The sequence below is a fragment of the Vidua macroura genome, chromosome 10, assembly GCF_024509145.1.
Source record: "Vidua macroura isolate BioBank_ID:100142 chromosome 10, ASM2450914v1, whole genome shotgun sequence".
In the NCBI taxonomy this organism is placed as follows: Eukaryota; Metazoa; Chordata; class Aves; order Passeriformes; family Viduidae; genus Vidua; species Vidua macroura.
In genome coordinates, this window is record NC_071580.1 from 25,494,078 (window position 1) to 25,511,111 (window position 17,034).

General features: G+C 41.2%; 1 protein-coding gene across 1 annotated transcript; it reads left to right on the top strand.

The window, feature by feature from the left end:
• Positions 1–615: 615 nt before the first annotated feature.
• On the top strand, positions 616–13,234 carry PARL (presenilin associated rhomboid like). Its single transcript, XM_053986469.1, has 10 exons — positions 616–677; positions 769–967; positions 1,671–1,811; positions 4,269–4,317; positions 5,681–5,776; positions 7,122–7,271; positions 7,631–7,701; positions 9,047–9,148; positions 10,959–11,056; positions 12,851–13,234. The coding sequence occupies exons 1-10, from the start codon at positions 631–633 to the stop codon at positions 12,966–12,968; spliced, it is 1,071 nt and encodes a 356-aa protein (XP_053842444.1). The 5' UTR covers positions 616–630; the 3' UTR covers positions 12,969–13,234.
• Positions 13,235–17,034: the final 3,800 nt, after the last annotated feature.

Sequence of the window (17,034 nt, forward strand, 5' to 3'; positions counted from 1 at the left end):
AGGGACAAGCACTGACCTGTGGTGACCGGTGACGGGACACGAGGGAATGACCTGAAGTTGTGTCAGGGCAGGTTTAGGTTGGATATTAGAAAAAGGTTCTTCATTCAGAGGATGGCTGGACACTGGAATGGGCTCACCAAGGAAGTGGCCGCAAAACCACGCCTGACAGAGTTCAAACAGCATTTGGACAACACTCAGGGGTACACGGTGGAATTCTTAGGGATGGTCCTGTGCGGAGCCAGTAGTTGGACTCGATCCTTGTGGGTTCCGTCCAACTCAGCACATTCTGTGATTCAGTGAAACCACGGCAGCCCCTGGCCTCACGGCGCCAGCGCTGCCCACTAAGGGGGCCGTGGCGGTGAAGGCGCTGCCACGCTCATCATGGCGGCGGAGCAGGCACCACCCACCTGACATGGCGGTCCCGGGGAGGCTCCGACCGGCCGCGCTGCCCGCTGAGCCCCGGCGGCGGCGCCGGGAGCTGCGCGGGCGCCCATCCACCCGCCGTGCGGAGCGGCCCGGGAGCCGCGGGGAGCCGTGCTCGCCCTTTGCTATGCGGTGACCGAGCGGCTCCCCCGCCATCGGCGGGAAGATGTCTCCCGGCTGCCCCGGAAGCGCTCGGGAGGCGCCAACATGGCGTGGCGGTGCTGGGCCCGCGCCGGGGGTCCGCGGCCGCACAGGTGCGGCCGGCACGGAAAGGGACAGGAGGGTAAGGGAGGGAAGAGGCGGCTGGGGCAGGCGGTGCTGACGGTTCGCATGTCTCCCCCGCAGGCTGGCGCTGCTGCTGCTGCAGCCGCGGCGGGGTTTCCGCCGGGTGCGGCCGCGGCCCGAGGAGCCCCCGGCAGCCGCCGCCGAGGCGCGGCCCGTCCAGCCGCCCCCGCGCCGCAGCCTCTGCCCGCCGTCGCCCACCACGGCCGCCGGCCGCCCCTCGCCGCGCCGCCTGATGAAGCCGCTCCTGTTCACCGTAGGGGTAAGTGGCTCCTGTGGGCCGGGTGCTGTGCACGGCTGGGGGGAGCGGGTCGGTAAGGAGCAGATTCCATCTGTCTTAGGTGAATACTTCCTCCCTGGGCTTCACTTCTCAGCCCCGCAAAGTTAACGCAAGTTTGTTGGCCAAATACTGTAGGGTTATAATGAGCTAATACAAAGTAACTTGAGCTAAATCAATACTGTAAAGGGATCCTACTTCCATTCCATTTCGGTGAACTTAGTAATATCATTGAGCAGTTTTGTTTGTGAACCTTTTTGATAAAGCATCATCCCGTGACACTGAACATTCAGTAAACCTGAGGAAATGGCCTCAAGATGCACAAGGAGAGATTTAGATTAGATATTAGGGAAAGACATACCAGAAGAGGTTGCAAAGCATTGGAGCAGGCTGCCGAGAGCAGTGGTGGAGTCCCCATCCCTGAAAGTGTTCAAAAAACATGTGGATGTGGCACTCGAGGACATGGTGAACTCAGTGGTGGTGCTGGCTTGACATTTGGACTCGTGCTCTTAAAAGTGTTTTCCAGTCTTAAGGGCTGTGTCGTCCTGTGAGTCCCGCTGGTCAGCGGTGCCACAGGTCCCGTTGCTCGCATGCCTCGGGGTGTGGCATTAGCCCGGGATGCGCCCGGCTGCCTCGGTCAGGGCCTCGCGGCGGAGCGGTCACTGAGCCTTTGTCCGGTATCTCCCAGTTCACAGGCTCGGCCTTCGGCTCCGCCGCCATCTGGCAGTACGAGTCGCTCAAGTCGCGCGTCCAGACCTACTTTGAGGAAGCTCGAGCGGACTGGATGGATAAAATGCGGCCGCAGAAGAGAGGCGACTTCAGAAAGCAGGTACACAGAGCCAGGCCCGGGCTGCTCGCACAGGGGCGGAGCCCTGCGGGACTGCGAGGCGCCGCTTCATCTCCTCTGGTGTGAGCATCGTTTATACAACAGATACTTGTCCTGGTTTTTCTGATTTGGAACTTGCAGAAATATTGGCTTCTCAAAAAGTTACAGTAGATAAGTTGACTTGCAAGGAAAACTGATAGAATTAGTTCTAGAAAACTGTAACTCAATATCACTGCAAAAGTTATAGTGGAAAAATAGAGAAATATATCATCCTCACCCAGAACTGCAGGAAAGAGAGGTCAGTAGTAGGAATTTGTTCATCTAAACTAGGTACCGTTTGCTTTTTCACCATAAAAAAACCCCAACAAATGTTCTTGCTTTATCTTAAGAGCTCTCAAAAGTGAACATGAATTCCCAGAGGACAAAACTAGATTAAATTCTCAATCTTATGCTTAAGGCTTTTTAGTGCTCTGGCTTCTGAAATGGATTCGTATTTTCAGCCTCTAAAGCCTTAAAAATACAAGGTCTTTTTAGAGGGTTTTTTTTTTTTTTTAGAGGGTTTTTTTACTTTTGAGTTTGAGCAGCGAGAACAAAGTAAATGCTGCAAGATTTGTTATAAATTTAGTTGGCATCCCAAAAGTATCAGCCATACAGTTTTTAATTAAGTTTACTTAAAACTAATCTAAACATTCATGTATGTTTGCATTTGTTTCAAGGTTACTACTGGCTTGTGATAGACCAGGCTTGATACTCTCAGGTCTGCTTGTGCAAGGGAAGTAGGGCTGAGCGTGGAGCTGGAGAGGCTCGAGATCCTCTGGAGGACACACAGGAGCTGTTTTTCTAATGTGTATGGTGCACACCAGCACTGCTGTGGAAATGGGCACATGAGATAACCCTGGTGGGCAGCAGAGCTCCATGTGGCTCCTCACTCACAGCCCCCACAAACCCCCAGTGGGCTGGGGGAAGAAGAAAAGCAAGAAAACTTGGGAGTAAAGATAAAACAATCACCAAAAAATTGTTTAGTAAGTGTGAGAAGAGAGAAGAAAACAAGTGATGCATAGGTAGTCACTCACAATCTCCTGCAGAAAGACCAGTGCCCAACCAGTTCATGAGAAAAATATGTTAAAGCTCCTCTTCTGGGGGGATGCCATTATTTGGTAGGTTAGTTTAGATCATCTGCTTGTTTGTGTCCCCATCCAGCTTGTTGCAACCTGCAGGCACAGAGTGAGAAATGCAGAAGATCTTGATGATGTGCAAACACCATTCACCAGAATGTAGAACATTAGTGTGTAATCAGTTCTGTCCTGATCAAAAATCTGAAACGCAGAACCATGTATAAGCTGCTAGAAAGAAAATTGCCTTTGTCCCAGCATACTTTCTTTCTTGGTGTATATGAACTGCAGGGGAGATTGCGATCAGCACTTAATATTTTTAAATAATTATGTCTTTATACTTTTGTTTTCCTTCAAAACCTGAAGGGGAAGATCTGGTGATTAGCTATCCAAAAAAGAAAACTAAACTGCCCTGTTGTTAATAGGCTTAAACTCCCAATCCCCATCTTCAACGGGTGAGTTCTATTTCTGAGAGTTCAGGATTCCCCCTGTTCTTTCTGAGGGTATATAATTCTTGTATTTTAGAATAATCATGTCTGTTCTGTGTTCTTATACTGAAGAATATCCTCTGCCAGAGAATTAAACAAAAAAATGCAATGAAAGTGTTACTTTGATATCAAATAGTGAATACTTTGTTTCATACAGCATTACATCCCCTGCCTCCAACCTGCAGATAATTTTTATTATATTGTCCCGATCAATATGGTTGGAAGGTCATTGAGGTAGCAACAAAATATATGTCCAAAATTATTACAAAAGCTGAGGAAGGGAAAGGGGGGTGCAATTTGTCTGTGGGCTGACTGCACTCAAAATAAACTTTTTCAGGGGTTTTAAACTTGGAGGAGGGCTGGGTGAACTGGACGCAAGGGGGAATGGATTCCACATCTTGTGAGCCACCTCTGCAAAAGTGATCCTGGCACAAAAGTGGAATCACTCAAAGGTGGGTGGTGTGATGTTAGACAGCATTAGGGTGAGGCTTAGTTGAGGCAGGATTTATGCTAACTTTGGCTAATTGGCTAAAGTCAGCACTATGGGCTAGATCTTTGTTTAATGCAAGCAGGGTAAACCCGCTGGAGTTGTGCAAAAGGATGTAACCCCATTCTTTTTGGAGAAACTCTTCATCCATATTGGGGTATTTTATGAAAGGGAGGGTAGATAGCTGTTCTTCAGTAAGGAAATGTCAACTTGAAAAGCTAAAGCAATCAGAAGTAAAAAAAATTGAAACCAATTTACTTCACAGATTTCAAACAAATGATTTCCATTCTGAAAAACATATAAGCTTTACATAGCTGTTTTTGAAATTGCAAGTGCTTCATGGTGGCATTGATGGACGACAATTCTGTTCCAGGTTAACAGCTGGTGGAATAGCCTGACTGAGGGTCAGCGGACTGTGACAGGTTTGTGTTAGCTTTCAAGTATTAGACATTCACAGGAAGAGAAATATGGCAAACAGGTACAGTATATTTAAACAGATGGCTTTCATACCATGTTTAAGTTGTTGGGCACAAAGCATGTGTAAATTTACACCTGCACATACACTATTTCTGCTACCATTCCTTCTCACAAACTATTTTTATATGCCTTAAAAAAGTTTCTGTGCATCTGTGTGAGAGAGTGTGGAGGTTTAAGTAGAATCCTCCCCCAGCAATATTTTGCTCACGAATTATGAAAAACAGCAAATTCTTTTAGAAGAAATAGGTGGATATGTTCCACTGAAATGTGGGAATGAAAAATTCCGTAGTAGTTACATATTTGCAGTATAACATATGAAAAGTAGCAGAAAATTAGCCTTTGAGCTTTCCTTTGGTTACAATGTAGTTTTGATTGGTTAGCCTAATGCCAGCTGAAATCCCCAAGATAAATGTCATGTGTGAAACAAAATTGATGAGAACTTGATTCGAATCCAATAGCTGAGCCCTCTGTCCTGCTACATATTCTACATTAAGTATTTACTGAACCTATATTAGCAGTTTGTTAGTGTAAGGTTACTTAAATGCCATTTAACAATTATTTTCACCTTTCATGTTTCCAGCTATTATAAAACATTTTAAATACCTAAATGCTTGGACAGAAATAGAGAAGGCACTTTAAACAAGAAATAATACATTTTCATTATGTTTCCAATAATTTACACTCCTACTCAAAGTAAAGTAAGATAGCAATAACATCTGTGAAGTAAAAAGCTATGCTTTTGCTGTCTCCTAAAGGTCACTAACCTCTAGCAATGCCAATTCAACTTTACAACTTTCTTAAAACCAAAACTCCTCACAGAAATGGACAAAGTGTACTGTGTATTTGTATGGTTCCCCCAATCTTCTCTTCTTGTGCAGTTAAATGCAACTGTGCAGTAGATCAGTGGCATTTGGAAAAACAGCAGGAGGGGCAGGAAATGGGACCTCTTAGCTGGCTCCTGTTTCATTGATTCTGCAATTGTGTAATAAATCCAACTTTGAAACCATAGCTTGAACCTTCTCAGCACAGATCTTTCTGGACTGTTGGATTTATTACACTGTACGTTAGAACAGTTGCAATTAAATGTCATATTTCTGAAAGACTTACACCACATAAATGTAGCTTTCAGTATTTTTCATTGATTTTTCTAAACTGTGTACAAAGTAAGAAGAAGATATTGCTTTTAATGGAATTGTGAAGAAAAAGTACAATTCTACAAGCTGCCTTTTTAAATACTTTCTTTCAGTAAGGATTATGGTGTATTACAGTCATAATTTGCTTTCATACTTTCTTTTCCCCTCTTGACAGGTATTATAGCTGCAAATGTCTTTGTATTCTGTTTGTGGAGACTGCCTGGCATGCGACGGATTATGTTTACATATTTCACCTCAAATCCATCGTCCAGTAAGTGAACAATAATTTGGATGGCTTTCCTACACAGATATGTAATGGAATAATACTGCAGAAGGCTCAGGTGGTACATGGCTTACTTAGATCTCCATCACCGACAAGCAATCTCAGTCATGCCCAAACACATTATTCCATCTAGGCAGAAAATGATTTGAGGGGAAGAATGATAGAACTAATAGATCTGATTTTTTTAAAACAAACACAACTGGTGCTTTTCTAAATATTGTAACATCAAAACTGCTGCCTGCTATCTGGCCTTTTCCTGTGTGCAGTGGGATGCAGCTCCTGCCTGAATAAAGCTGTGAGGTGCTCTTCCCAGTGACATCAGCCAAACTGCTTTCTTGGAGAGTGCAAATCAAGCCACTCAGTGGAGGAAAATAAGTTGTACTACATAATGGCATTCATAAACTAGACTCAAATGTGATTATTTCCCCCCCTTTAATGTTCTGTGGGCTGCAGATAGAACCATCATCAGCCATGTGCATGTATGCTTTCATCAGTAGACAAGGATTAGTCTGGAGGTTGTGTACAGAGTCCTTGCTTCAAAGCTGTGCTTTCAGTCACATTAAGAAAACCCAAACAAACCCAAGCACTAACTTGGCTTTCACAGTGTGTGAAATGTACTGAAGATATTAACGTAGGGAAAAAAAATTAGTAATATTTAATGCCAGAAAAATGAGGTTTCATTTCTACAGCAGAGAAAAGAATTAAAGAATTAAAAGGACAAGGAGACAAATGTGTTTGGAAGGTACTTCCTGCTACCTCTTAATTTCTGCTGAAAACATGGAAACTCAACCAGTTCCCCCACACACTCCAAAGCTAAAGATATCTGCTACCCAGATCTGAACATGTCACCCCAAACACTCCTGTTTTAAATAATGTTGACCTTCAAACCTGCTAATTGGCTTGTTTGTATTTTCAAGGCTGCCATTTCAGTGAGTAGCTTTTTCAAAAAGGAAAACTATTTTTTCTGAGTTCATCTTTGTTGCAAATTCATTTTATATGGCTGCTCATGTATTAAAAATCATTCACCATATATATATATAAATGAAATACCTTTTTTCTTTTTCAAAGCATAGGACACATAAGATAATGTTTTATATGAAACAATCCCCTGTTATTACAGCTTCCGTATCTATGGGGTATATGTTCTACCTTTCCAAAAGGCAGTGCTTGGAATTTGAAATTTGTTCCATTGATGGGTTTATTTCCTAGCTTGTATTTGAGAATCTAGGCATAATTATCCTAGTGTCTCTTGATAAATTTCTAGTCTATATGATGTGTAAGTTGAAGCAAATTAAAATACTGACTTTATGTGCATTGCTTTTCTCTTTTGTAGGAGCCCTGTGTTCTCCCATGCTGCTCTCTACGTTTAGTCACTTCTCTCTCTTCCACATGGCAGCAAATATGTATGTTCTATGGAGCTTTTCCAGCAGCATTGTCTCTCTTCTGGGCTGTGAGCAGTTCATTGCAGTATATCTTTCTGCTGGTAATGTTAAATATATTTATATTTACAACACTTAGAAAATATGTGTTCATACAAGTAAAATGTGTGCTTTGCTAATAGCTATATGATGACAGATGGCCATTGTTCAGTCCCACACATTGCTTAATACTAAAGGCAGTACTACTTTGCTGTCATACAGATTTTTTGGTGGGTTTAAGATACTGGGCTTTGAAATATGATAAAACCATATCTGGTTTTAATTCCTGCTATAGTACCAAAATAAAATAGCTCTTAATACAGTCTCTTGGAATTTTTGTGACAAAAGATGACAGTCAATTTGTACTTTCTGATACTGGTCTGCATTGCTGGCATCATTTCCAGTAGTAATTTCTCTTTTTCAGGGGTTATCTCCACTTTTGTCAGTTATGTTGCTAAAATGGCCACAGGAAGGTTTGAACCATCCCTTGGAGCTGTAAGTATCTTGGAATATGATCATGATCTTTGAAGCCAATTTGAAAGCCTGCTGTATTCTTTCGCCTCTTTAAAAGCCAAGAGTATATTTGGGGTAATGGAAACTAGAAAGGTTTACCAAAATCATGTAACCAGCTACGAACTGGTTCTCCTGTGCAACAACTTGCTTGTTCTTCAGATATGTTACCTCTGCTGCAGCAGCTGCCCAGAGCCAGCACCACTTAATGCTGAGGGTTGTAAATGAGTCCTGAACAGGAGGAGCTCTTGTCCCTGAGCAAATCAGTTGTGTAACTTTTTATTGCAAAAATGGTATTTCATAATTGTGTAGCAGTCTTCTCTAATTAAAAATGGAATACTTTGGAAAGAGATAATGTAATCAGACAATCAAACTCAGCATGTGATCCCAGTGGAAGTTGTAGGGCATGCTGTGCAGGAAGGGCAGCACTCCTACCAGAAGTCTCACCCGATGAACGATATGAGGCAGGCTGAGGAGCTTCTCTAGCTGCCAGTTCTTTCCAAGTGTTTTTAGTAGTAGAACGTTTTAAAGCACTTAACTTGCATTAAATTTGAGGTTAACCTAGACGTTTGCCTGGTTTTAAAGGCTTAACTTACTATACTGAATAATTTTGATAAAAGCCCAAAGTCAGATTCTTAGTATTCTGTTAGAATGAAAAAAAATGTTTAGCTGTGCTGAAGTTAGAACTTTCAGAAATGCTGTCTGTGTATTGTCTCTTTGTCTTATGAATGAACTATATCTGGAGCAAGTTACTTTCCCTTAGTGATACTGATCTGAACTTACTGAAATTACCACACATTGCATTAGTTTACTGCATTCAGAGCCTTTCCATTGAGATTATTTCAGGGATACAAAACCCCATGGTCAATTTAGTGTACAGTCCAGGGAATTACTTGTTTCATTGACAAAAGATTTTTGTTCTTGCCCATCTGTTATTTTCTTTGGTTTTGTACAAGCTTCAGAGTGTTTTGCTTCATCAGATGTGTCTATGCTTGATTAATACACATTAGATTTCTAGGGTTTACTTGGGAAAAAGCACATTTCCAGAAATCATTATCTTAAATTCAGGAGTCTATATTTCTTAGTTATATAAAATGATTTGAAGGCTGTTTTTCCGCAGTGTTTATAATTCCAGATATTGAAATTAAATAGTTATGTCTTGTTTTATTTTTATTTGGAACTTTTCTGTGGTGCTTTGTACTTTGAGGTTTACCAACAGGGCTGCATTTGAAAATAAAAGCCAAAAGGAAAACAGGTTCACATGCAGAAAAATATATTATCCCTTATGTAACATCTTAGCTTGCTTTGATGTATTTTCCTGTATTTCCAGTCAGGAGCTATAATGACTGTCCTTGCAGCCGTGTGTACGAAGATGCCAGAAGCAAAACTGGCCATCATACTTCTTCCGATGTTCACATTTACAGCAGGAAGTGTAAGTGCCTTTGAACTTCAAAGAAATGCTACTCTCAAAACGTTTTCCCCCTCCCTCTTCAGTATCTGAGCATGTGTCCTCTTCCTCTGTGTTTCTAAGCTGTTAAATTTATTTTGAAAGAGAAGAGGGGCCATGGAAGTCCCAGGGATCGATTCTGAATTGTTGCAGCCTACCAGAGTCATTACAGCAGAGTGTGGTGAATTCAGAATTATCCTAAATTCCATCCTCCATGGGTCTGTTTCAGATTTAATCCCAAGAAGTGAAAGAAGTTGGGAGGGAGTCAGGTTCACCTGTCTGAGGAAACCTACATATACATCCTCTTCTTCCTGATGGGTGGTATTTTTAGAGCTCACTTGAAACAGGCTGATGTAAAACTGCTATGTGGTCTTTAAAGAAAAATTTATCAAGATGAGAAACACAGAATTTCACTTCTCAAGATTATATTCCAGCCCTGGAGGAACATTTGCCTTCTCTTTTGCATATCATCTTTTGATACTTTTAGAAACACTGTTGGAATTAGAAGTAGGCTACTGAGACTTGTCTTCGTGTGTAGCACTAGGACTCCTTCTTTTGTTCCACATGTAAGAAAAGCTTCTCATGTATATCTTAACTTGCTTTAATAAGTTAATCATGTTTGGTCCACTACTTATAGGTGTCTTACTGCTTAAAACAGTTAAGCCAGGTCATTCCAAGATCATGAAATTTAATACTCTTTGTAAGTGAAGCTTATAGATTTGAACAAACATTCTTGAATGTAACCTTCATGTTCTTCTTGCACTTCTGCTAGGGTTGACTTGGGGGTTTTGGGGTTTTTTTTTGCATGCTACCCTTTAACTGCATCTTCTTTAAAAAGGTGGCCAGGGAGGAAATATAGGTAGAGCCACAGAGAGCATTGCCATGAGCAAGTGCTCACTGCAAAACAAGAGTAATTAGAAACATTGGAATGATTTTGGCCTAGCTATATAATTGTATGATTGTATATCTAAACTTAACAAACTCATTTAATCTACGTTACCTGTACTGTAACAGGCTTTCAAATGAAACATGCCAGTGTAGCAAGGGAGCTCCTATTTCAACACCTATGCTTAAGGAAAGAAAGTACCTGCCTAAAGTACCATTTCATTTCATCCTATCATTAAATCCTAGCATTTCATCCTAGCATTAAATCTGTCAGTCTTTAAGAAATGAGGCATTTAGTAAAATCTTGTCTATTGACAGTTATGGTGCCTTGTGTCTCCTGAAGATAGTACACCAGCAGCTCGTGCTGCTCTGCTGTGGAGTTATTCATTGTGATCCTGATTTTCTGCCTTCCAACAAATACTAATATCAGATAAGACAAGGGGGATGCTGCCTCACATATTCCATCCACTAGAGGGTTGTGTTCAAGAGCACAGATGCACATAAATCTGAGCTACATCAGAATCAGAGAATGAGAATGTTGCAACTACATATTTTGTGGTGTCTTTTAAAGCATGTACTCTTTAAAGTTATTTCTGTTTCCTCCTGACCCAAGTTTGGAATGTATTTGTAGCTTTAGAAATGAAGATTGAAAGAGACTGAGTGTTCAAAAAGGACACATTCCCACCCTGCACTATTCTGTAGCTGCTCACATCTGTATTTTGACAGCACAATACAGCTGAAGACTGAGTCTCCTGTTTTAAAACAATTTTTACAGTAATTTCTTTGATATAAAATCTATAGGATGTTTTTTAATTCCAAATTTTTGCTCTGTGCTAGAATAGAAAACTATTATCATTGGCCATTTTTTGCTGTGACTGATCCTGTCCATTCCATGTTCTCTTGATTCTAGGCTTTAAAAGCCATAATTGCATTTGACACTGCAGGGCTTGCTTTAGGCTGGAGACTTTTTGACCATGCTGCACACCTTGGGGGAGCTCTCTTTGGAATGTAAGTCTGTATTTACTAATTCTATTTTGTACTTAAATTAATCCAGTATTTTTCTCTTCCTATATTGCTGAAGTGTGGGATTTTTCTGCAAAGTTGTCTTAACTAGCAATGAGTACAACTCACTGTTACCCTTTTAGTGCTGTAAATTTTTATGGAAAACATTGTTAATTGATGAACTGAAAGAATTGAGCTGAACTGCCTTACAATCATGGATTAAATGTCAGGTGGTCCTGTAACCTGGGCTGGCTGTTTCTGTCCTGCACTTGCGAGCGCATTGAAGAGAGTCACAGGGCAGAAAAGATTCTCACGAAACACAGAATGGACAAATTAAAATAACTTTAAAGAGCTAAAAAATGTTTTTGTGTCAGTGTTTTTCCTCTAATTGCCAATTTACAGAGAGCTACAGAGTTAATAAAAGCTCAGGCCAAATTCCTATGAGCAGCCTCTAGTGTGGTTTTCTCAGTGTAGCTGTATTACCTTTGTGGGAACAAATTAGTAAGTTAGTTCTTCCTAATTAGTAAGAACTACTAGAAACAAGTTTATAGGAAACAGTTCTGTATTGTTCCATGTTTGAACATTGAATTTTTCCCCTTCTACCCAATTGCTATTGCTAAGTGCATTTTTTCGTATTTTAGGTAGGCACTTGAGAGGCACTTGAAAAGGCTACCTGAGATTTCACTAGGCCAGACTTAAAGGCAAACCAGCTTGTAGACCAAAATGTTTCCTATTTCTTGGCTTTGGTGTCAATAAGTTCTGTGCTGTACAGTCTCCCTTTCTCCATGTCTCTGGTATCACAAATGCATCTGATGTAGCCTTGCTGATTCATAACTGCTTTCTGTCCTGATGGATCTGAATCAGCTTGTTCATTGTAATGAAGGAACAATCTGCATTGGTAAGGTTCACATATTAAAAGAGGGTAGATAGCAGTTGCAGCAAAAATGGTGTGGAGTTGGCAAGTTTCTTGTTTTCCTCACCTACATATGTTTTACCTGTTTGTTCTACTCAGTGATGATTTTGGTCACTTCATCCTAAAAGAGAAAGGGCCTTATTTAGGACCTAATCTGAATGACCAAAGTATTTCCTATACATTGCCTCCCACTTTAGAAAGCAGCTGTATGATTTAAAGGGATGGCCTGTTCACTGGCTGCCGGCTCTCAGAGAAGTGCCTTTGTTCCTCAGGATTCAGGTGTGGAGCTGGGCTTGGGAGAGAACCTTCAGCCTATTTCCATGTGGTTGCTTCCCCTCATGCCTCTCTACCATAACCTCCATTAGCTTAATCACTTATGTTGATATTCATATATTAGCATATATAATTGTCTGTGAATATAAACAAAGCTAGAACACATTGATAGATTGATCTTTAGGTACATATAGAAGAAAATTCATCTTGAATGGAACATGGTTGTTCTTTATGGGGCAGTTGTATTTATATAGGAGAAGAAAGAACACTTTCCCTTGGTGTTGTCAGTAAGGATCAGCACAAGTAACAGAACTGTTTTAACAGTCTTTTAAAGACAGATAATTTTTTTATGCCTTTCTAAGTAGAAATCACAACAGCTTGAAATTAAAGGCAGGAAAACTGTTCATTCTCAGGACTGAGAGAAACGAGAACAACAAAGTTAATTGTTTGGAGTCTAGAGAATGAGTGGCTTACTTGCTGTTTTCCAAGCACATTGTTCTTTGTGCCTTAGTTTCTCTTGTCTCTTATACTGCGTATTTTCTTGATTTCAGGCTCAGCTTGTTTTCCCTCAGAATCAGAGGGAAGTCACAGTTAACTTTGACTTTCTTTCCCAGGTGGTACATGACCTATGGCCATGAGCTCATATGGAAGAACAGAGAACCACTGGTGAAAGCTTGGCATGAAATGAGGACAAAGAACACAGGAAAGGGAGGAGGTGGAAGATCTAACTGATTCTAATCCTAGAGATTCCTTGTGCCCAAGTGGTATTATACTTGAAGACATGGGATTGAATTAGTTTTGAAGGTTTTTTTGCTACTCCACAATAAGCCTCTAAGGAGCTGAAGTTTCTAATGTAACAAAATCATGTTACAAAAATTCATATCCACAGAAAATGAACTGACAAAAGTGGAACAATAAAGGTTTTTATTCTATTGCTTTCTGAGGTAACAGTCTGCGTTACCTTTTTAAAGGTGGAATAAAACATGTTTTTCAATTAAGTGACCTAAATCTCTGTGAAAAAAAAAATAAAATGGGGTGCAACTGGTTAATACTTAGGAAGATAAACATTTTCAGAACTGAGGAAGTTAAAGGATCACACACAACCCCAGTGTCTGCCAAACAATACAAGGTGCTTGCTTTCCTAGAAGGGAAAGTGGACTCAAATAAGGCTAATAAGGTGAAGTTAAGTGGTTTTTATTGTTGAAATTATTGGATGAAGTAAGGCAATGGTCTTGTTTGATTTGAAACTTGAAATACGTGAAACAATACTGGATTGTTTGCCAAGGCTTATGTACTGGTTTAATGGTCCAGCTTTGTCACCTGTGGCTTATTCAGCTTATTTCTGTTGAATTCCAACAAGCTTTTAGATCTTGTTAGATTTTACTACAATGACAAACCAGAAGTCCAACAATATCCTTTTCATAATTACATGCAGGGGAAGAATGACATACTGTGGTTTTTGATATTCTACCATGAGTTACACTGCTTTCTGTATTCTTGCACTGCATTGATTTGCGGGTGGGGTAGAGGAGTATTCATTAAGCTGTGCTGTATTGTTACTTTTCTTTAAGGTTTTTCTAAGAATTTTAAACCTGTAACATCTGGTTCAGAATCTGCCAGTTTTAGAAAATAAGCAGCTTCAGCAAAAATAGATGAGGTGACCGAGATGAGCAATGCTGTAAACAGAAGTAACTGCTAAAGTAAACCTGAGGGTAGTACCATGAGCAGCGTTCCTATTTTACAAGTAAAAACTGGATTTGGGGTGTGCTGCTACTCTGTGCCTGTCATGGCATGGTTCTGAACCCATTGCAAAAGGCGGAGAAATCTGCCCAGACACAAGTTGATGGGTTCCAGCCCTTAACTCTTTCCTATCAGCTGAGTTAGTCCTTCCACATGGACTGACCTGCCAAAGAACATGTTGCATTTGTAAGAAGCAGCTTTGTAGGTGTTTTTACTTTACAGCAATGCCTCACATAAAATAAATTTTCTATGGGGAAAGGGAGTACATAATGCTAAGTGGCACCAGTTTTAATAAATGATGGAATACAAAATCGGTGTAAACTCCCTGTCCCAGGCCAGTGCTTATTCCTGAGGATTTGTAACTTTGTGTGCCTGGTGACGTAGACACTTAAAAATGAAGGAGGTGAAGTACCTTACCTTACCAAATATTCCTTTGCTCTTCTGAAGTTTTCTAGCTTTCAATTTCCAGTCTATTACTTACTCTCCTTTCCTGCTGTGTGCTGTGGTATTCTGGCCAAGCATGCCAGTTCACAGAGCTTCAGCCATAGTGCAGCCCTGCCTGCAGCAGAGAGAGGGCAGCCCAACACGCAGCGAGAGCACAGCACAGCCACAGAGAAGACAGCAGCAGCAGCAGATTATGGCCTCTGAACAGGCTTGTCCTAAGGGAGCATTTCATGCCAGAGAAGCTCAAAAGCCATACCTCAGACTATTTCACGCGCTGGGTTTGCATCTATTGTCTTTGTCCACTCTTTTTTCTCTGTTTCTCTTCCTTGTGTTACCTCTTGTCCACTCAACAATTTACCTAGTCTCATCAACAATTTTTTATTTGCTGAGAATTTTTCAGCGATCCTGGCTGAAAGCAGCAGGGAGTAATGCTGCAGGAAATAGGGTGTATTAAACCTGAAGAACATTATATTTTACAGGTCTAGTAGGATGAGCCAAAGTTGCAATTAAGTTCTTCAACATAGCGCCAGTACCTCCTGGCCCTGTATCTGCAGAGAGTGAAGTCCCACTTGTGCTGTGTTAGACCTCCCTGCAGCGTGTTGCTGCACTCTTTCAGCTTGCAGGAAGGGACTCAAGGCACCTGAAAAAAATATCCTGGAACTGCCACAGAGGTTTGGAAGTCTTCAGCTTTCCAGTCAGTGGCTGTGCTTTGAGGGTCTCATGCCTAAGCTTCACCTTAACTTTAGGCATAAGAGCATTCACCCTTCTGAAGGCTGTTCAGTATCTCAATTTTCCTCATTTACAGAGACCCTAGAGGTGTGTACCATATGTAAGGTTGTACAAAAATCTTCACCAAGCAGTGGCTAAGCAGTGGGTTTCATATCATTTTGCACCTGAGCCTTTCTGCAGCATTGTCTGGGAAAGACAAGCTATCTTTTCTGTCCAAAATGACTTTAAAACTGCAATAGGAAAACCAGTTCTCGAGTCACTCAGACAAGGAATGCCCTGAAGTTACAACAGCTCACTAGAATGCATAAGAGACTTTTCTGGCAAGCAAATACCCTTCCAAAATATGGCATCAACACGTGTCAGTATCTCAGCATTTAGTCACACCTTTGACTGAAAAAGAAATTAGAAGAATGATAGAAAAATCCAAAATCCAACCCTAGAGAAAAACAACAAAAAGAACCAATCACCTAAACTAAAACCAACCACACGGAAAGACTTTCCCCTCCCTTTTCAAAGAGATTATTGTGAATAAAAATACAATGTGGTGATTATGTGGACACTTGGCAGAGACAACAGCTAGTGTTTGTGTAGGAAAACAGCACTAAGTATAAAGTCATGGTTAATCATGTAAAGACACAATTCTTCATCCTTTTTCAGGGGCTTTAAAGTCTGCTTTGGCCCTATGTTTAAGGAATAATTTGTTTCAGTGATCTGCTCTATTGGAATTGCATTTTAGTGTTAAAACTGAGCTTTCAGCCCCCATTCCTGGCAACAAGCTGTTTTGCTTTCTGATTTGATGGCTTTTGTCTTAGTGTTGCAGTATTCCACCCCTCCTCCTCCCAAGCTTTTAATCATGGCAAATCTTATAAATGCAGACAACTTTTTAATCTCATCCAGCATCCTCTGGTTTTCCTGTCTGAGTTAGCCTTTGTGCCAATTTCATCCTACAAGCTGTGATGAGCAGCTGCTCAAAGCACTCCCTGATGCTGTAGGTGGGCTCAGAGACATGCAGTGCAAGAGCTGAACTCAGTACTAGGAAGCGTCAGGCACAGGATAAGCAGAGACATCCGATTTATTCGCCAATGTCTTTTGCTAAGTCAGGCCTAGGAACAAGGATCAGAGCATCATTTGTACTGTGCCAGTGATAACATGATAAAGCAGATGTTCTGTTTTCTCCCGTGGCTGCAAAGTCTGTTTCTCTTTACCAGATATGATTTATTTTTAAAAATTACAACATAGAATAGAGCAGTTCCAGAAAACCAAGAGCAGGAGAAAATTAATAAATGTCTCCCTTGATATTCCTAAAAGTAAAATTACATTTGTGGAGATTTCAGACAACAAATGAAACACAGGATCCAATAGCCTACATAGTATTGTGACAAGAGTTCTTGTGTTGAGATCAAAATGTTTTTACCTGACATTTCTGAGTCTCCTTGCCCCAGCTGACAAGTGAGGAGGAGGGGATGGTGAAATCAAAACTGGTAGCAGCAGGGGCAAGTGCTAAATCAGATATTTAGGACAACAGGTTCATCTGCAAAGGAATTTCTTTTTGTCCCATGATTATGTTTCAGAGAGGGGCCAAACACTCAAGGAGAGGTTCTGCCCCCATATGCACATTTCTGGTCTTCCTTCACCCCAGCAGGAGGTGTAAATCTGGACTGAAGTGAGGTGCTAATACACTAGGATAGAAACCGCTTAGCTGAAACAAAGCAATAAATCTTACCTTCTCAAGTTCCATTGCATAATTAATTTCTTAATAAAGTTTCACAGAATGGTGGGGGTTGGGTTGGAAGGGACCTTAAAGATCATCTCATTCTACCCCACTGCCATGGGCAGGGGCACCTTGCACTATCCCAGGTTGCTTGCTCCAAGCCTATCCAACCTG